Genomic DNA, 17,238 nt, shown 5'->3' on the forward strand with positions numbered 1-17,238 from the left:
TTTTGATTTGCTTAATAAATCTGTATGGCGAGTTGATATATTGCACAATGAGGTTTCTTCTTCTATTCCCTATAGACTGCATTTTTATGGTGAAGGACAGTACTGCAATATTTATATTACTGATATTCACAGAAAAAAAATATTTTTGAATGGTTTTATTGAACTTAGGAGTAATATATAATATATTTTTTTCACATAGGTTTTATACATGTGGTGTTTTGTGTTTATGTATGCATTTATGTATGCTTAATTTGATGCACTTTTGAGTTGGTTGTGCAGAGTTTTTATATTCAAATGTTTACATCTGATTTTTATTTGCAGCTGATTCTAACAAAATCTATAACGTGTCAGCTTTATCTACAGCATGGTCAGGGTTGTGTACAGAATATTTTGGCAGATCACTACATGTTTTGTGGTGGGAAGGAAGCGGGGAGGTAATTGTCAGGGTGGCCCCTGCATTCTCCCTATCGGTCTGGGTTGGGTTTCCTCCATGCTGGCTGACAGTTATCGCCTCCATAGGCACCTTCGTCTTTGCCCAAACTGGTCCATAGTACTGTATATTATATCCAGTACAAATTGTGGATCTGGGAGTCAACTCCATTGGGTTCTGATTGGTAATAAAACACAGATTTTGCAGTCCCAGTGTAGTTGATCAATCAGTTAGTCCTAATCTTTCCAATCGATGAGTATGCTGAAATCTCCTGGACAGATGGGACGAGATAACATCTCTACAAACTGTGAGTTCCCTTTATAACCTACCCCTTAAAGGGACCGTCATATCCCATTACTGTGTATTTTCTTCCATCTTGCTGGTTTATATCAGACTAAGCCACAGTGCACTCTTTTTGTGCAGCAGGAATCAATGTTGGTTATACACAATATATAAAAGTGATCGTTGCATAAGGTGGTCCATTTTTTTTTTTTTAGGTACAAAAAGTGATAATATCCAGCATTTTATAGCAGTCTGCCGAAGCCTAACTCTCTAAATACACTTTACTGCTTAAAATGGAACTTTATTCATAACTTCATAACAATGTTCTTTAGCAAGGAACATATTGTACATAATATATTCATAATTATGCCAGCAAAATTAGGGTGTGCTATAAATTTCCTCTACCGTTGTTTGTTACATTTTTCCCCGTGGCTGTTATTTTGCTGGAGCCCAAAGCAGTCACTTTTTTAATCTCTCTCCTTTCTTTTGTCTCAAAAATGATATGACACATTCTGCAATTCTATATGTAGTTCCAGCCTTGACTGCATGTCTTAGCTCAGCAAAAGGGGGAAGGGCAGGAGCTGCAGAGCGCTCGGATTCACAGTGCTGCCAAGGGAGAACAAAATCATGAAGATGAGACACTCTCCCCAGCAACAGCAGTCTGTCCTGTCACCTCTCCTGCTTTTTTCTCTCCCTAATCTATCATCCTTCAGCACAGGCTGTCTGTTTCCTGTGGTTTCTTCCAATCCCTCAACAGCAGCATGTGTTATGCTGTCAGCAGATCGCCATCTAGTGACTGCTTCAGTGCTCTGATTCTCAGCAAAGTGCCAAGAATAGAGGACAACTGAGGCTGCACAGAAAAGGATGAGCCAGTAAACTACTGGGTTTCAAACAGTGTGGGTACTTAAGCAATGTGTCAATACTTACATTTCTGACGAAAGTTCCACTTTAAAGCAGATTTCCAAATTGTGTTTAAACTTCAGCAACTAAACTTTGTTGGATCTTGTTTTACCTAAAATTGCAGGATGTTTAAATGACCTGAATGTTTTTAGATCCTGTTGAGGATCTGAGATCACATACTTTCTCAATTTGTGCGTCGGGGCATGCTAACAAAGGTGAACTGTTATCTAACACCATTTTAGACAAATCTCCTTTGCAATTGGCCGTAAAGCCGAGATGTTGCAGTATGTTTTGAGGTCTCGTAGGTTATGATGTAAAGATCTTGGCAGGGGAGGTGACGACTGAATGCTTTGTGCTGTTTTTCGCTACATAGAGTACCAAATAAACTCAGGATCTCAGCTGTAGATTGTAGATTTCTAGAAAATCAATCAAGTGTGCAATATTTATCTTTAAATACAATCTTCATAGGAAGAGCTGACTCCTGCCGGAGATCGCAGCCATCTTCTAGAGAAAGAGGTATTAATAGCCACAATCATTTATCATCTTCCTGCAGTGCCCTGTCCACTGTCCTGCTTCTATTAGCAGAATCTGACTTGTTTTTTACTTTGCAGCCAGGCCACATGACTTCTTCGATGCTCAAACACTAGACGCCATTCGCCATCGTGCCATTTGCTTCAACTTGTCAGCCCAGATCGAATCATTAGGGAAGGGGAACAGTGTGGTCTTTCACAGCATGGTGAGTGAGACAGGCAGTGCTGTTCTGCTTTGGTTCGTTTACAATAGGGTCACCACTCACTGTTCAGCTTGTATAGATGGATGTTGCCGTCACATGACGCCTTTTGCATTTGAACATTAGATTCTCACACAGCTTTTAAACATAAAAAGACTGAGCTTTGCTGCATCTAGGACTGGCTGCATCAAAGAATCACAAAGAAGGTCAAATGCAGCCTCAGAACTGTCATCTACATTGATTAAAAAAATGAGAATTTGCTGACCCATGTTCAGTATGCACTTCAAGCAGAAGAATGCCTACAGTATCCCTTATACAGAGGCTACATCCAAAAACTAGGGGAAGATTGTTAAAGCATGGTTGTAAACCCAATAAAAAGGAAAAAAAAACAGTCTTTGCAATAGATTTGTAGTATTTGTAACTTCTTTTTTTTTTTTTTCCCCATACATTGAATTTTAGTGAAAATATCTGTTGAACCTGCCTGTGACTTCCTCTTGCTTAATGGTGGTGGCAACAATCTGTGGGCTTATCTGCTCTCTGCAGCATTGCCACTGCTTTGTGCGTATGCTCCAAATGATTAAAAAAAAAAAAGTAATGTCTACAACTTCCTTTGCGCTCTGTTCCATATGTCCTGAGTGGTGGGAGGGACCAGTCTTCCCTACCATGAATTGCAATGACAAGAGGAGCTACTGTCAGTAATACACTCACACCCACCCCAGGGCATCAGGTCATGCTGCTGGTGTCATAGGCAGCTGGGAGCTTGATGGGGTGGGTAGGAGTGTCTGACAGCAGCTCCTCCTGTCGTCACCATTCACAGCAGTGCAAAGTGGTTCCACTCACCACCCAAGTTGTTCAGATGCAGAGAGTGATGCAGTCTTGTGAACTGAGACAAAAGCACAGAATAAAGGTATTTTAGTAGCATGTTTGTTGTACTGCTTTCTAATTTTATATAGAATGAAATTCCAAACCTACATTTGTGAAAACAACTTTTCAGTTTTACAACCAATTTAATCTCCACAAACCAAATGATAAGAATTGCTGTACATCTGCATGTTTTCTGTAGGCAGCGATGTTTAAATAATGACGACTCCTCACAAAGGCCTGAAACCATTCCTTTGTGTGTTCCACATTTTGGAATGAATGCCTCGGTGACAATACAAAGGCAGATGGCACTAGCAGATCTGCTCCCTCTCTGCTCAAAAATCTGTGATCTTTTTCTTACCTCTGGAGATGTATGGCTGTGGTACACATGCACAGAATGATCACTGATCTAGAATGTTGGAAAGTCTCTGACATACTGCTGATAGTTTTATTAGAAATGTGCTACCTTTCGATGAAGTATAAAAAAAAAAAAAAAAAAAAATGATACCATTAAATCCAAGCAGTGTGCACTGGGAGTGTTTATTTTATAGTTATGATCTTTAGCAGTCCCATGTCTGGACTTTCTCCTACAGCATGTCCCCGACAATACCTGTAGCATATCTGTAGTTTCTGATTACCTTCTTTGTATCATTACATATGCTGAAAATTTTGTGCGGTGCTTTGACATGAGGGGCAGCAGTTGAGGCCTATACATTTTTTAACTTGCCAGCCACTGCCTTTATATTGTCCGATTTTATTGTTTTAGATTTTAGTTATTGGACCGTGTATGGCTTCTGCAAATACAGGATAAAAAAACGAATTCACACTTTTTCTGAACTCTAGTAATGTGGCGGTGATATGTTCTACTTCTAGGGGCTGCAACTTTGACTTTAAGGCTTCATATACCCGGGATGTTTTAAAACCTCTCCTGAACGATGGAACTTTACAGCTATTAATCATCGTTTAAAAACGTCCGTTGTGCTGTGTTTACATGCCACGTTTGCTTTTAGAAGCACTTTTTACATTGTAAATGGTCATAAATGTATCTCCATTAAAAACGCCTATAAACAAAACGTGGCTAAATGTGAGCTACCGCATTTACAAGCTGTTACAGGCATTTGGCGTTTCAAATGCCTCTGAACATCCGTCCTGAATGCATTTTTTCGCTTTCCAAAAAATGCTTCCGACCTCAACTGCATAGAAACTACTATAAACGACCCTGTGTACATGTACTGATAGGATAACTAGGAGGAGAGTTCAGGAGCAGCTGAAAAAAATGCCCAACTGCTCCTAAACGTCCTTTTACCAGCAGCAGTGTACATGAAGCCTTAAAGCAGTATTAAACCCTAAAATAAACATTATATTGCAGCTTAACAATTCTTATTTGTGATAGCTGTATTAGTTTCCTTTTTTAGTCTTTATTCTATTTGTGAAACGGCCAACATGTTTCAGCCGTCAGGGCTCAGTCAGCAATGACCAAGGCCTGACAGTCGAAACATGTTGGCTGTTTTTACAGCTGTAACTCATGGGTGCCGACTATTCCTCTTCTGGATTATGCATTTTTAGAGGCATCGGAAGCCTCAATCTAAGCACCGGGTTGGAGCTGTGAATTAAAGGGTAACTCCACTTTTGTGGGGGGAAAAAAATAGCAAATAAAAAAATATATAACTTATACAATTGCGACTCAAATCCTATTGTAATTAAAAATTGTACTTAAAAATTACCTTTTTTTTTTTTTTTTTTTTTTTGTGCAATCTGCAGCTTTGTAATTTTCAGTAGAATACAATATGGCTACCTAGAGGTGTTCTGTACACAAAATGCGCAACAAAAAAATTATTTTTCGTAAGATACTCCCAATAGGTAATCACATCTAAAGGGATGCAGAACCAGCAATTTTCCTCATTAGAGCCCTTGCAGGTGTAACAGCCGACTGATAATTAGGAAACCACTCCCATTAGATTCACTTACCACATGGACACAGGTAGGAATCTGCAACAAAGTTTGTTAAAAATCCATGTAATGTACATAGATCACCCAGAGGGAAATTTTCCTAAACAAAAGTGGAGTTAGTCTTAAAGGAGGTGGTAGCACTGTTACATCTGTTTACTAGCTTAAGCTGCCCATACATTACACAATTTTCTTATTCAATTTCCTTTAAATTTACCCTCAACTGTGTAGTGCAAGGGCCTGCCTGATTGCATACTAATTGAAAGTGTTTAGGTGTGACCTCGTATTATATGGTTTTGGTAAATCTAAAGGAAAATAGTACAAGAAAATTGTATAATATATGGCCAGCCTAAGAAAATGTTTTTGCTAGTACTTTTAACACTCCCCTCCCCCCGCCTAAAAAAAAAAAAAAAAAAAAAACCTAGTACAGTTTTAAAGTTCTACATTGTTCTGAATTCTTCTAATGTTCTAAACATGACATTTTCTTCCAGGTGATTGCAAAAAGAAAAGAAGATTCTGGAAAAGTGAAGTTGTTGCTGCACTGGACCCCAGAAGATATGTGAGTCAGTGACGGTTATCTGCTTTCAGTGACTTTCCCCTTTTATCTTCTGTCCCATGTTGAGCACATCTGTGATTGTCCCCTTCTATCCCATGTTGAGCACATCTGTGATTGTCCCCTTCTATCCCATGTTGAGCACGTCTGTGATTGTCCCCTTCTATCCCATGCTGAGCACATCTGTGATTGTCCCCTTCTATCCCATGTTGAGCACGTCTGTGATTGTCCCCTTCTATCCCATGTTGAGCACGTCTGTGATTGTCCCCTTCTATCCCATGTTGAGCACATCTGTGATTGTCCCCTTCTATCTTCTTCTGTCTCATGCTGAGCACATCTGTGATTGTCCCCTTCTATCTTCTTCTGTCTCATGCTGAGCACATCTGTGATTGTCCCTTTCTATCCCATGCTGAGCACGTCTGTAATTGTCCCCTTCTATCCCATGTTTAGCACTTCTGTGATTGTTCCCTTCTATCCCATGCTGAGCACATCTGTGATTGTCCCCTTCTATCCCATGCTGAGCACGTCTGTAATTGTCCCCTTCTATCCCATGCTGAGCACATCTGTGATTGTCCCCTTCTATCCCATGCTGAGCACATCTGTGATTGTCCCCTTCTATCCCATGCTGAGCACATCTGTGATTGTCCCCTTCTATCCCATGCTGAGCACATCTGTGATTGTCCCCTTCTATCCCATGCTGAGCACGTCTGATTGTCCCCTACTATCTTCTGTCCCATGCTGAGCACGTATGTGATTGTCCCCTTCTGTCTTCTTCTGTCCCATGCTGAGCACGTATGTGATTGTCCCCTTCTGTCTTCGTCTGTCCCATGCTGAGCACATCTGTGATTGTCCCCTTCTATCACTGTCCTGTGCTGAGCACATCTTTGATTGTCCCCTTCTATCACTGTCCCATGCTGAACACTTGTGGGCATCTAAGCTGCCAGTTGCAATATATTCATTTCACTTTCAGGGAATCCACTGCTTTCTGTGTATGGGGTTCCCTTTTTTTGCTGTCGGTCAGGTAGAAAATAAGGTGCCCCACACTATTTTATGATGATTGGCGGTCAGTGGGTGTGTGCGGCTTCTGTGCCCCACTACTAACACTAAATATGGGCTTTTATTTGCACTAGATTGTGCATCCCCCTGAGATAAAGCATAGGATGCATTAAGGTGAAAAAACACAAAGGTTTACACCCCCTTTTATGAGGTTATGGTACAGGGGGTCACTTTTAGGTTGGCATGACAGGAACTTGATCATGATCCACCTGTCACCTGCCTGCCGTCAACAAGACGATTGCGATTGACTGGTTGCCGACCCAGTGCTAGACTAATATAGCTGTTTAGGTACATATTTGGTGAAGGAAGTCTGAATTGCAGTAAAGAATTTCTAGTGAGGCAGTGCCAAATTCGCAACAGAGCCACAAGGGGGCACTCCAGGAAAAAAAAATCATATAGAAGAAGTTTGGTGCCCCAGTTTTTATCATCTGGGGAAGTACAGAGTAATTCAGGGGTTATACTGCTGCTTGCATTAGTTTGGGACGCCAAAAAAACCCTTTGAAGACAGAGATCTGCAAAATCTGTAGACATTCCCTGTTAATGATGAAATAGAACGGGCATTCTATGACGATTGGATCATTCCAGGAAAGATTGTCACTCCTACAAAAATCTTTATCCAGTGAAAGAGTTCACTAAAAAGTGGTCTGTTCCTGTAGTTGATCCTGCCATCTAAGTCCTAAACAAATCTCCCACTGTACTAGTTAAAGGCGTTCCTTCATTTAACAATTCTGCAGATAGGAAAATTGATTTCTTCACTTCAAGACCCAAATACGTTTATATAGGTTGCGACTTTGAAATGGTTTACCAGGATGATGGCTGAAGATATCAGTCGTCATCCTGATATCAGTTTTTTACAGCTGGTGGTTGGCTCTCTCATGAAAGCATTCTGAGCGGCTCATGAGCCGCTAGAACGCTTTCAGAAGTGGTAGGAGGTGATGTCCCGCCACTCGCAGGTGTCTCTCGGGCTTACCGCTTTCGCCTTTTCGCCCGAGAAATGGTACAACGGTGCAGCCGGCTGTGTAATGTTTAGGTGTTATAGGTAATTTTCCAGCAAAAAATACAGATTTAAACTTGTAAAAAAAAGAAAAAGCCTGGTCTTTAAGTGGATAAAGGCTCTCTTTACTGTTGCAGGCCCAGCCCTGCAAACAGCTGTCGCTGCAATTTCAGTATGACAAACTGCTCCAAAATTACCCTCTGCTCTGCTTTCTTTGTTTGGATGCACTAGAACAGTGATAACGAACCTTGGCCCCCCAATATTTTGGAACTACATTTCCCATGATGCGCATGCACTCTACAGTGTAGTTGAGCATCATGGGAAATGTAGTTACAAAACATCTGGGTTGCCAAGGTTTGCCATCACTGCCCTAGAATGTGATGAGACACATTTCCAGACTGGCCGTAATCTCCATTCACATGTGTAGACTTTTGTTGCTGAAACTGCCCAGAAAAAGTGCTGAACACATATGCTTTTTCAAGGCGGACTTCTTTGACCAAATAATATGTTGCAGGAGGGAAGTTTTTTTCTTCTACAGTGGAAGAATCCAACCCCACTTCCTCCTCAGAAACCTCTACCTCAAAATACTTTACTCAGGCTTTAAATGCAAAACCTAGGTTCAACCCTTCCTTATGGCACAAGACCATCAAATCTTCCCCAAATCCCCTTCCCAATGAAGGGGCACCCTCACTCCTAAGAGAGTGAGGACGTCTGGTACAGTTTTCCTCTCTCTGGGTCATGAACTTCTAAGACCTGTGGATTCAGTGGGTGCTTTCAGAGGTGTTCTCTGCTTAGGGTGTTCAGAGAACCAAGCGATCAGCAGTGTTTGACTACTTGGTTCTCAGCCTTAGAGCCTGTGGGGGACAGATGCAACATCGGACCGATGCTGCATACACCTATGTAAGTATGATTCTAAAATAAAAAAAATCCCATACTTCTCTTTTAAATAAAACAACTTTTGTTCACACACAAATGCGCACCTAAGGTCCCGCACACACTTAAACAATGACCACAGGTGCGATATCGCTGCAAAAGTCAGAGTGAGAGCAATACTTCTATCACCAGAGCTCACGTTTAACTCTAAACTGTTTTTAAAGCATCACCTATGGAGATTTTTAGGTACTGTAGTTTGACACCATTTCAAGGGTGAGCGAAATTTTAAATCTTGACATGTTTAGTGTCTATTTACTTGGCGCAACATCTTTTATATTTTACCAAAACTTGGGTAGTGTTTGGACGCACTAAAATGCATTTAAGTGTTTTGTTTTTTTTTTTTTTTTTTTCCTGAAAATTTGCATTTGATAAACTGTTGTGCAAAGGCTTCTGCTTTCAGAAAATATATCATGGTTGGGGCTCTCAATTTTGTAGCAAAAATAAAAATGCTGATTTTATCATACCATATGTGGGAAATGCCAAAATTTGTCTGGATGGCAAGTGGTTAATGGTTGAGGGAAAAAAAGTAAGAGCCCTTGCACACTGGGGCGGTTTGCAGGCGCTATTGCGCTAATAATAGCGCCTGCAAACCGCCCCGAAAGTGCCGCTGCTTTCATTCCAGTGTGAAAGCCCCGAGGGCTTGCACACTGGAGCGATGCGCTGGCAGGACAGTAAAAAAAGTCCTGCCAGCAGCATCTTCGGAGCGGTGAAGGAGCGGTGTGTATACCGCTCCTGCCCATTGAAATCAATGGGACGGCGCGGCTATACCGCCGGCAAAGCGCCTCTGCAGAGGCGCTTTGCGGTGGTATTTAACCCTTTCTCGGCCGCTAGCGGGGGGTAAAACCGCCCCGCTAGCGGCCGCATACCGACGGTAAAACGCCGCTAATAATAGCGGCGTTTTACCGCCGACGCCACCCCAGTGTGCAAGGGCTCTAAGATTTTTGTACTTGCTGTAAAATCGTTTTTTGTTTTTTTTTTTTTTTTTTTCTTGGGGGGGAGTCCATTGAGATCAGATCTTACTCCCCTGTGTTTGTTGCGCTTGCCTTTAGTACTGCTTTCCCCCCAAAGCTGAGGCCTGCTGTGTAGAGCATGAGTTATACAGGGACTGGCCTACAGACTACTGTTTGCCAGTCTCCCAACCCCCCCATAGGCACCAGTATAACCCTACACTCTCTGAATACCTGTGTCCCTCAAAAGATTCTAGGAAAGATTTTAGGGCAAGTACTGAAACTGTATCTTTTCTTTTTTCGGGTGTCAGGAATGAGACCGCAAATTTGCATGCTGACCAAAACAAACCATTTAATATTTCGACATTTTAATATCGTCTTTGTTGCCACGTACATACAGATCGTATTGGATCATGCTGTATGTTTTGACTTGTTCCTTGCTTGTAGCCTCCCGGATGTCTGGGTGAACGAAACAGAATGGCACCAGTTAAAGACAAAGGTTGTCCACCTATCCAAACTCCCGAGCGACACCGCCCTGCTTTTGGACCCCAACATATACAGGTCAGTCACCGTGCACATTCCCTGCTCACACTCTTCACATGTCCAGTGTAAATGTTTGTCTTTAATCTACACAGTATTGTTTGATGCTTTTTGTGCTTTAATGTACAGAAATCCTAGTAAAAGGATGGCACTCAGTGGATCACTGAAAGATCACTGCTTTTAAGAACCCATCCTGGTTGGTATAATTTTTTTTTTTTTTTTTTTACTATAAATGTGTGATATTTCCACATCCCTTAGCTGGTAAACCAATATCAACTGTTTCTGATTTTCTTTGGTCATTACCTCCTTCTAGCATAATGTGCCCTATTATTTGCCCAGATGGGGAGGGGGAGCATACACAGAGCTCCACCAGGAGAATTGGGGCTCATTCATATCTTCCCATTTTAAAACATGCATTGTCTGATCCCTGGCTTATCAGTCAAGTATCTGCTTTGTCCTTGTTATCTAGTTTGCTAGTAGATTGACAAATAACAAATTTGACAATAGTTTCTCAGTGGTTTCATTTTTCCATCTGCAATCTCTAAACTTGAGAAGAAAAATGTAATATTGCAGCTTGCCTGCCCTTATATGTGGTGACTGCTTTGGATTTTTCTTTTTTTCTGGCTTTATTCCTTTTTTTTTTTTTTTTTCCCCTGGTGATTTTACCAGTAACACTTCTTTTTCTTGGGTGACAACAATCGCTCACTGCACTGTCTATGCAGAAGCAGGATTGTCACTACAGATCACCTCACTTTGTTATTTAGAAGAGGGGGAGGTGTTCTGTAGTCCACAGAGGAGACCTAGGCAGGACTGAGAAAAGCAGAGATTTCTGGCAGGTTCAACAGTTTATTTGGTACTTTTTAACCACTTGCCAACCTCCTAACTGTACATCTACATCATGTTTTTTACGTCAAATACTAGGGTTATGGCAGCAGCGAGTTGCCATAACCCCAGTGTATGTATATATCAATTTTTTTTGTTAGGCGGCTAGCTTTCGGATAAAAGTGATCCCAGCGGCAGGAGAAGTTTTATAGGTGACGGGTGCAGTTGTTTCCGGGTTTACCAGACCTGACGGTAAACCCGGAAGCGGTCCGGTTCGGCAGATGCCCTTGGTGGACTGGAGTGACCTCTGACGTCCCTTTCAGTTCTCAGCCATTAAAAAAAAAAAAAAAAGTTAAGTCCGAAGAAAATTATTTGACCGAGGACCTGTAATGCTTTTTTCTATTAGTAGGAATGTTCACATTCCTTCTAATAAAAAAAAGGTAATTAAAGGGACAGTGTAAAAATTAAAAGTAAAATAAATAATAAGAAAAAAATTTAAAGCGCACCATCCCTAAATGCTTGTGTGCAGAAGCGAGCGCATATGTAAGTCGCGCCTGCATATGTAAACGGTGTTCAAACCACACATGTGAGGTATTGCCGCGATCGTTCGAGCGAGAGCAATAATTCTGGCACAAGACATCCCCTATAACCCTAAACGGGTAACCTGTAAATAAATTTTAAAGCATCGCCTATGGAGATTAAGTACCGTAGTTTGTCGCCATTCCACGAGCATGCACAAATTTTAAAGCATGACATGTTGAGTATCTATTTAAAATTAAATCAATATAAGTGCCACGCTCTGCCCTCCATCCAAAAATAATTGTGCTATATATTTAAACAATAAAGATCAGCTCATGTAATACATTTCAATGTAAAAAAAAAATTAAAAAAATGTAAAAATATATATGTAAGAAATATTCCATACAATCAATAAAAATACAATCAAGTGCAGTTCATATGTGTCTCTAAAAACGTGGGTTCATCAGCAAATCATATGCCATAAAGGCTTCTTGATCCGGTTATTCATATGATAGTGCTCCAAAATCAAAAACCACACTTGTGCTCCCCACCAATGGTGTTGTCCTCACCTCAGGGAGTGTGACCTAACAATTAAGTTTAGTCGAATAGTGCTGGCGAGCCTCTCCTGGGCTCAATCAAATAGATAGGAACTCTGGGCTTCTAAGCTAATCCTTGGATCAGTTTACCTGTCACTAGATATCAAGGTACATGTAAATGAAAACAAGCTCTAATAGTGCTTATATTGTTAAAGCATATACTTTATTTTTAAAAACGGGTGAGGTACTCGCATATTCCTGGTGCTTCCAGCACACCAGGCTACATCAGTCAGTGTATAGTATCCCCAAAGAGCTGCACAATCACTTTCTGCCCGAGATTGTACGCCCCTCCCCAACGCATGTCGACAGGTGGTCCACAGCGGTATTAAACCCAAAAACAAATATATATAATATATTGCAGCTCACCTTGGATGCGGTGACTGCATTTGTTTTTCTCTTTTTGTCTTTTTTTTTTTTATTTTACTTTATTTCACCTGGTGATCCAGCCAGTAACACAAACAGGGTGTCTGCATTCTCGATGAAGTAGTAACACAGACACTTTTTGGACAGCAGCATTGTCATTCTGGAGGGAGCGTAGTGTTCGATGGACTAGCAGATTTAGATAGACTTGACTAACAAAAGGAAACCAATCTTCACACTTTATAGGCAGTTACAGCAACAGCTTTTTTTCCCGTTTGGGATAAGGGTTGTAAATGATTAAAAGCTGACCATTGTAAGCATTCTTGTCACTGGTAAATGGTTTGTCTCAATACTCCTAAATGCTACTTTGTCCTAACAGCTTGGTCTGTAAAGTAAAATTGAAAAAAAAAAAAAAAAAAACCTGACTTACTGGCAGGATCAATGGGTGGAAATTAAAGGAAAAAGCCTACAAAAAAGAAAAGTAATGCAGCCACCTCATGTAAAAACTGGAAAACTGCAATTTAATTTTGGCTTTAATACAGCTTTAACAAAATAAGCCTTTAGCCTATAAGGTGGCAGTGTTCACCTGGTAAATGCTGTAATTTGAAACCACAATTACAATATTAAAAAAAAAATAAATTTTTGTTTTTTGTTTTTTTCTTAAACAGTGCACCATATGCCCTCAAAAAATATTTAAAAAAAAGAACAATTTTAGGTATGGAAAGTTAACTTGACAATTTACCTGATATATGTGGACACTGCTAAATTTGCCCAGGGCATCTAGACCTCAATGACCTTGAAGCATAAAAGGATAATCTGCTGACTTCCAGAGCAAAGAATGAAGGGCTGCCATCATACAAAGCAGATTAGAGGAGATCCATCTGGAACTTGTAGTGTTCCTGATTTCCTGTCTCCACTGATATGTTGGCTTGGAGGAAGGGGGATTGAGCAGGTGATGGCTAACCCTCAGCTTACATCTTACACAGTGACCTTGATGGGATCCCTGTATGCTGACAAGGTTACATTGTTGAATGACTAAATATGTTTTGGGATGAGGGGCCACAAAGCTCTGTACCAGTTTCTGCACATGTGGCAAGCCTGAATCTGCCAGTCCCTGCTGACATTCCAGTATCTTGTGTTTCAGAGCCGTGCCACAGGAGCATCCTAAGAGAAGATAACAGCAGATGGCACCAGAGAAGCGGCACAGTCTTCACCACTGAGAAACATTTTGATTGGAAAATTGCACATTTGCTTAATCCTTGTCCCGCCAGTCTTTGATTGCAGTGTACACTGATTGTAACATTTGTGTTGTGGGGTATAAATGTCGGCTTCTTGCTTATCTCTCCTCCCTGATTTGCTATGTCAGGCCATGCATGATGGCCGCCCTTGTCTAATGTAACTTGTGCTGTGATATCATTTTATCCCAGTTCATGGCGGATGTCCTCTTGTACTGGCTTAATTTGCTGACCAGTATGTTCCATCTGAACCATTCACTGGGTCACAGCCCAGTAAATGATCCCCAATAATGTATCTGCTGGGGCGCCCAAAATTCCCCCCCAACAATCCTGACAACAATCATGGGAATCAGAAAGATGTACTTTAATGACCTATAAAATGTATAACGCACCAAAGTCAGGCATGAGATCTGCTGAAAGAACTATATTTTTTTTACGAAGAAAACTGAAAATCGCGCTTATTTACTGGTCCTGTCCAAATGTTGGAGCTGTTTGTGCATCCCTTGTAAATAATCCCGAAGATTTGTAATATATTTTTATATTATGAACTTTACCTTTCTGTAGATTTGTTTTTAGAAGCATGAGAATTACTGTACATATCCGGGAATCATAAAGTCCATTTTGTTAGGCCAGGTTTCCCTTTTATAATGAAATGAACGAAGCACCTTTTTATAACAACAAAAATGTCCCTGCAAACTAATGTTGTCTTGTGTTGTGGGTGGAAACGCTGCACAGCTAATAGGGACTTCGGTCATGTCCCTGCATTTTACGATAGGGCACTCTGTGTTATCTCCCTCCTGTATTCTATAAGGGGAAATGACGCACGTGGGACAGTCTATGAACACTCTTCGGCTTTGAGATGTTACCACCTCCACCTGCCACTGTCCCATCTGCGTTTTTTTCCTTTTCCTTGGTGAAAGCACTTCCAATGACTCGGACTTGTATACTGTCATTAGGGCACCATGAGATGCCTTGATTCTGATGTAGTTATTTGTTTATGTATTTGTACTTCTATCATGGTACAATGGTACCCTGGTGGAATTTTTTTTTTTTTTTAATTTTTACAATAAAATATTAGAAAAAAGTAGTGTTGTGTGATCTAATTCTGCGTACTGGAACACTAAACGTTCGTGTGTCTGCTAATCTTCTTTCTACAGTCCATCACAGGAAGTGCTAAACATATCAGACAGACTTCTACCAGCTGCTGGGAGAGGTAAGGGTTACATAAAAGTGTAATTCTGTCGAAAAATGTATTTTCTTTCTTGTCCATTAAGTGCTTGCCGTCCATGTAACGTCATATGACGTCGCGCAGACTTTGAGCGGTGATATCTGATGCCTGCAGCTACAGGCATCATTCATATATCATCTTTTAGAGCCGGCAATTCCCTTCACTATAAGAATGATCATAACGGCTGTTCAGCCATTTGATCGTTCTTATAGGTGGCAAGAGGGGACTCTCCCTCCCCAGATGGTCCCTGGAGTATCTATGATCGTTCGGAAGCCGGGTGTGATGTTATGACTATGCTCTGCATTCGAAAAAATGCCGCCGCCTCAGCTGGGAAGCTGAGATGTTCGTTTTTTTTTGTTTTTTTTTTTTATTCCAGGCTTCCCAGCCTAGAGGTGGGATCTGGGGACTTGTTGACCCCAGATGTCACTTTAAAGAGGACCTGTCAAGCACTATCCCTTTTGCAAGGGATGTGTACATTCCTTGTAATAGGAATCAAAGTGATGAAAAAAATGTAAGTGTCAAAATAGAAAAATAAAAGAAAAATTAACAATAATAAAAAAAAAAATTTAAAGCGTCCCTGTCTCCACATGCTCGCTTGCAGAAACGAACGCATACGTAAGTCGCGCCCACATATGTAAATGGCATTCAAACAACACATGTGAGTTATCACCGTGAACGTTGGAGTGAGAACAATAATTCTAGCTCTTGACCTCCTCTGTAACTAAAAAACATGTAACCTGTTAAAAATTTGAAAGCTCGCCTATGGGGATTTTTAAGTACCGAAATTCCACGAGTGTTTGCAATTTTGAAGCATGACATGTTGGGTCATCATCTATTTACTCAGTGTAACATCTTTCACATCCTACAAAAAATTGGGCTATCTTTACTGTTTTGTTTTTTTTTTTTTTTTTACATGTAGGAGAGAAATGTCAGAATTGGCCTGGGTGGCAAGTGGTTAAGGTACATGGGTAATTAGACACTGTTAGGTTATACTGTTGCCTACAGCAGAAAGGACACTGACAAATTGTAGGCTAGCCCAGGAGAGCCCCTCTTGTTCTCGGCGTGCCTCGTGTGTTTTTATATTTTGCTAGTGTCTTAGGAGAATAGGTATCATTTTTGTCTTTTTTTTTTTTTTTTTCCTTCAGTCAAGATTTCACGCCCCAGCCTAGGTGCTAATGGCTGAGAGAGTCTGCCTGCCAGTTGTCCAAAATGAGATGTAAATAATGAGCAATGCTGGAATGTGAAGTTCTACCCAGATTTGCAGATTTTGAAGATTTGCAGCTAGACATCTGGTTCCTCCCTGATGGCCTACAGCACTGTGTCTCAACTCTAGTCCTCAAGGTGCCCCAACAGGTCGTGTTTTAAGTATTTCCCTCAGATGAAATGCCTGTGGTAATTACTAAGGTAGTGAAACTGATCAAATCACCTGTGCAAAATAATGGAGAGCCTGAAAACATGACCTGTTGGGGCGCCTTGAGGACTGGAGTTGAGAAACACTGGTCTCAGTCCTCGAGTATCCCCAACGGGCCATGTTTTGGGAACTTCCCTTAGATAAAATAGCTCTTATCAATACCATGTCATTGATATTGATTTAATTACTTGGCACCCACGCTATAGCCAAAAGACGGCTACAGCGCAGGTCTTAATTGCCGTGAGAGCGTCCATGGACGTTCTCCCGAGCAAGAGCTGTCTGCGGGTCGCGTGCGGCATGCTCTGTGCTTACCGAGTCTGAGACTCGGCTGATCACAGATCAGAATAAGGGGTCAATCCCGGCCCCCAACCACGTGTTCAGCTGTCAGCCAATGACGGCTGATCATGTGATGTAAACAGAAGATCGGTAATCAGTATATTTTTTTCCCTCACGCTGTCAGCATGAGGAAAAAAAAAGCGATCACTGGCTTCTGTCAGAGGGACATTGGTCCCTCACACAGAAAGCAGCGGCTGCATTTTCTGTGCCAATCAATGCCCATCAGTGCCACCCATCAGTGCAGCCTCATCAGGAGGAGGAGAAAAATTACCCGTTTTCAAAATTTTATAACAAACTATGGAACAGTTGTTTTTTGAAAAAAAATTTTTTCGGTCCTTTTCGTTTTATTTAGCAAAAAATAATCCCAGCAGCAATTAAAAACCACCAAAAGAAAGCTCTATTTGTGTGAAAAAAACAATAAAAATTTAATTTGGGTACACTGTAGCATGACTGCAATTTTCATTCAAGTGACAGCACTGAAAATTGGTCTGGGCAGGAAGGGAGTTGCCCAGTGCCCAGTAAGCAAGTGGTTAAAGCAGCTGTGCAAAGTAAAGGAAA

General features: G+C 41.1%; 2 protein-coding genes across 5 annotated transcripts in view; both read left to right on the plus strand.

Moving 5' to 3' along the window:
- Positions 1–14,792, plus strand: part of AEBP2 (AE binding protein 2) — a 50,594-nt gene extending 35,802 nt beyond the window's left edge. Inside the window, exons 5-10 of one of the 3 annotated variants that reach the window (XM_073621375.1) lie at positions 2,081–2,128; positions 2,224–2,348; positions 5,642–5,709; positions 10,081–10,194; positions 10,303–10,369; positions 13,615–14,792. In XM_073621375.1, the coding sequence (XP_073477476.1) occupies positions 2,081–2,128; positions 2,224–2,348; positions 5,642–5,709; positions 10,081–10,194; positions 10,303–10,357 (410 nt within the window). In that variant the 3' untranslated portion in view covers positions 10,358–10,369; positions 13,615–14,792. The remainder of the gene's footprint in view (positions 1–2,080; positions 2,129–2,223; positions 2,349–5,641; positions 5,710–10,080; positions 10,195–10,302; positions 10,370–13,614) is intronic. The other 2 variants (XM_073621376.1, XM_073621377.1) reach the window with 2 other exon arrangements.
- Positions 1–17,238, plus strand: part of PLEKHA5 (pleckstrin homology domain containing A5) — a 619,814-nt gene that overhangs the window by 396,854 nt on the left and 205,722 nt on the right. The gene's annotated exons all lie outside the window — the stretch shown is intronic.

Source organism: Aquarana catesbeiana, linkage group LG03, assembly GCF_042186555.1.
Source record: "Aquarana catesbeiana isolate 2022-GZ linkage group LG03, ASM4218655v1, whole genome shotgun sequence".
NCBI lineage: Eukaryota > Metazoa > Chordata > Amphibia > Anura > Ranidae > Aquarana > Aquarana catesbeiana.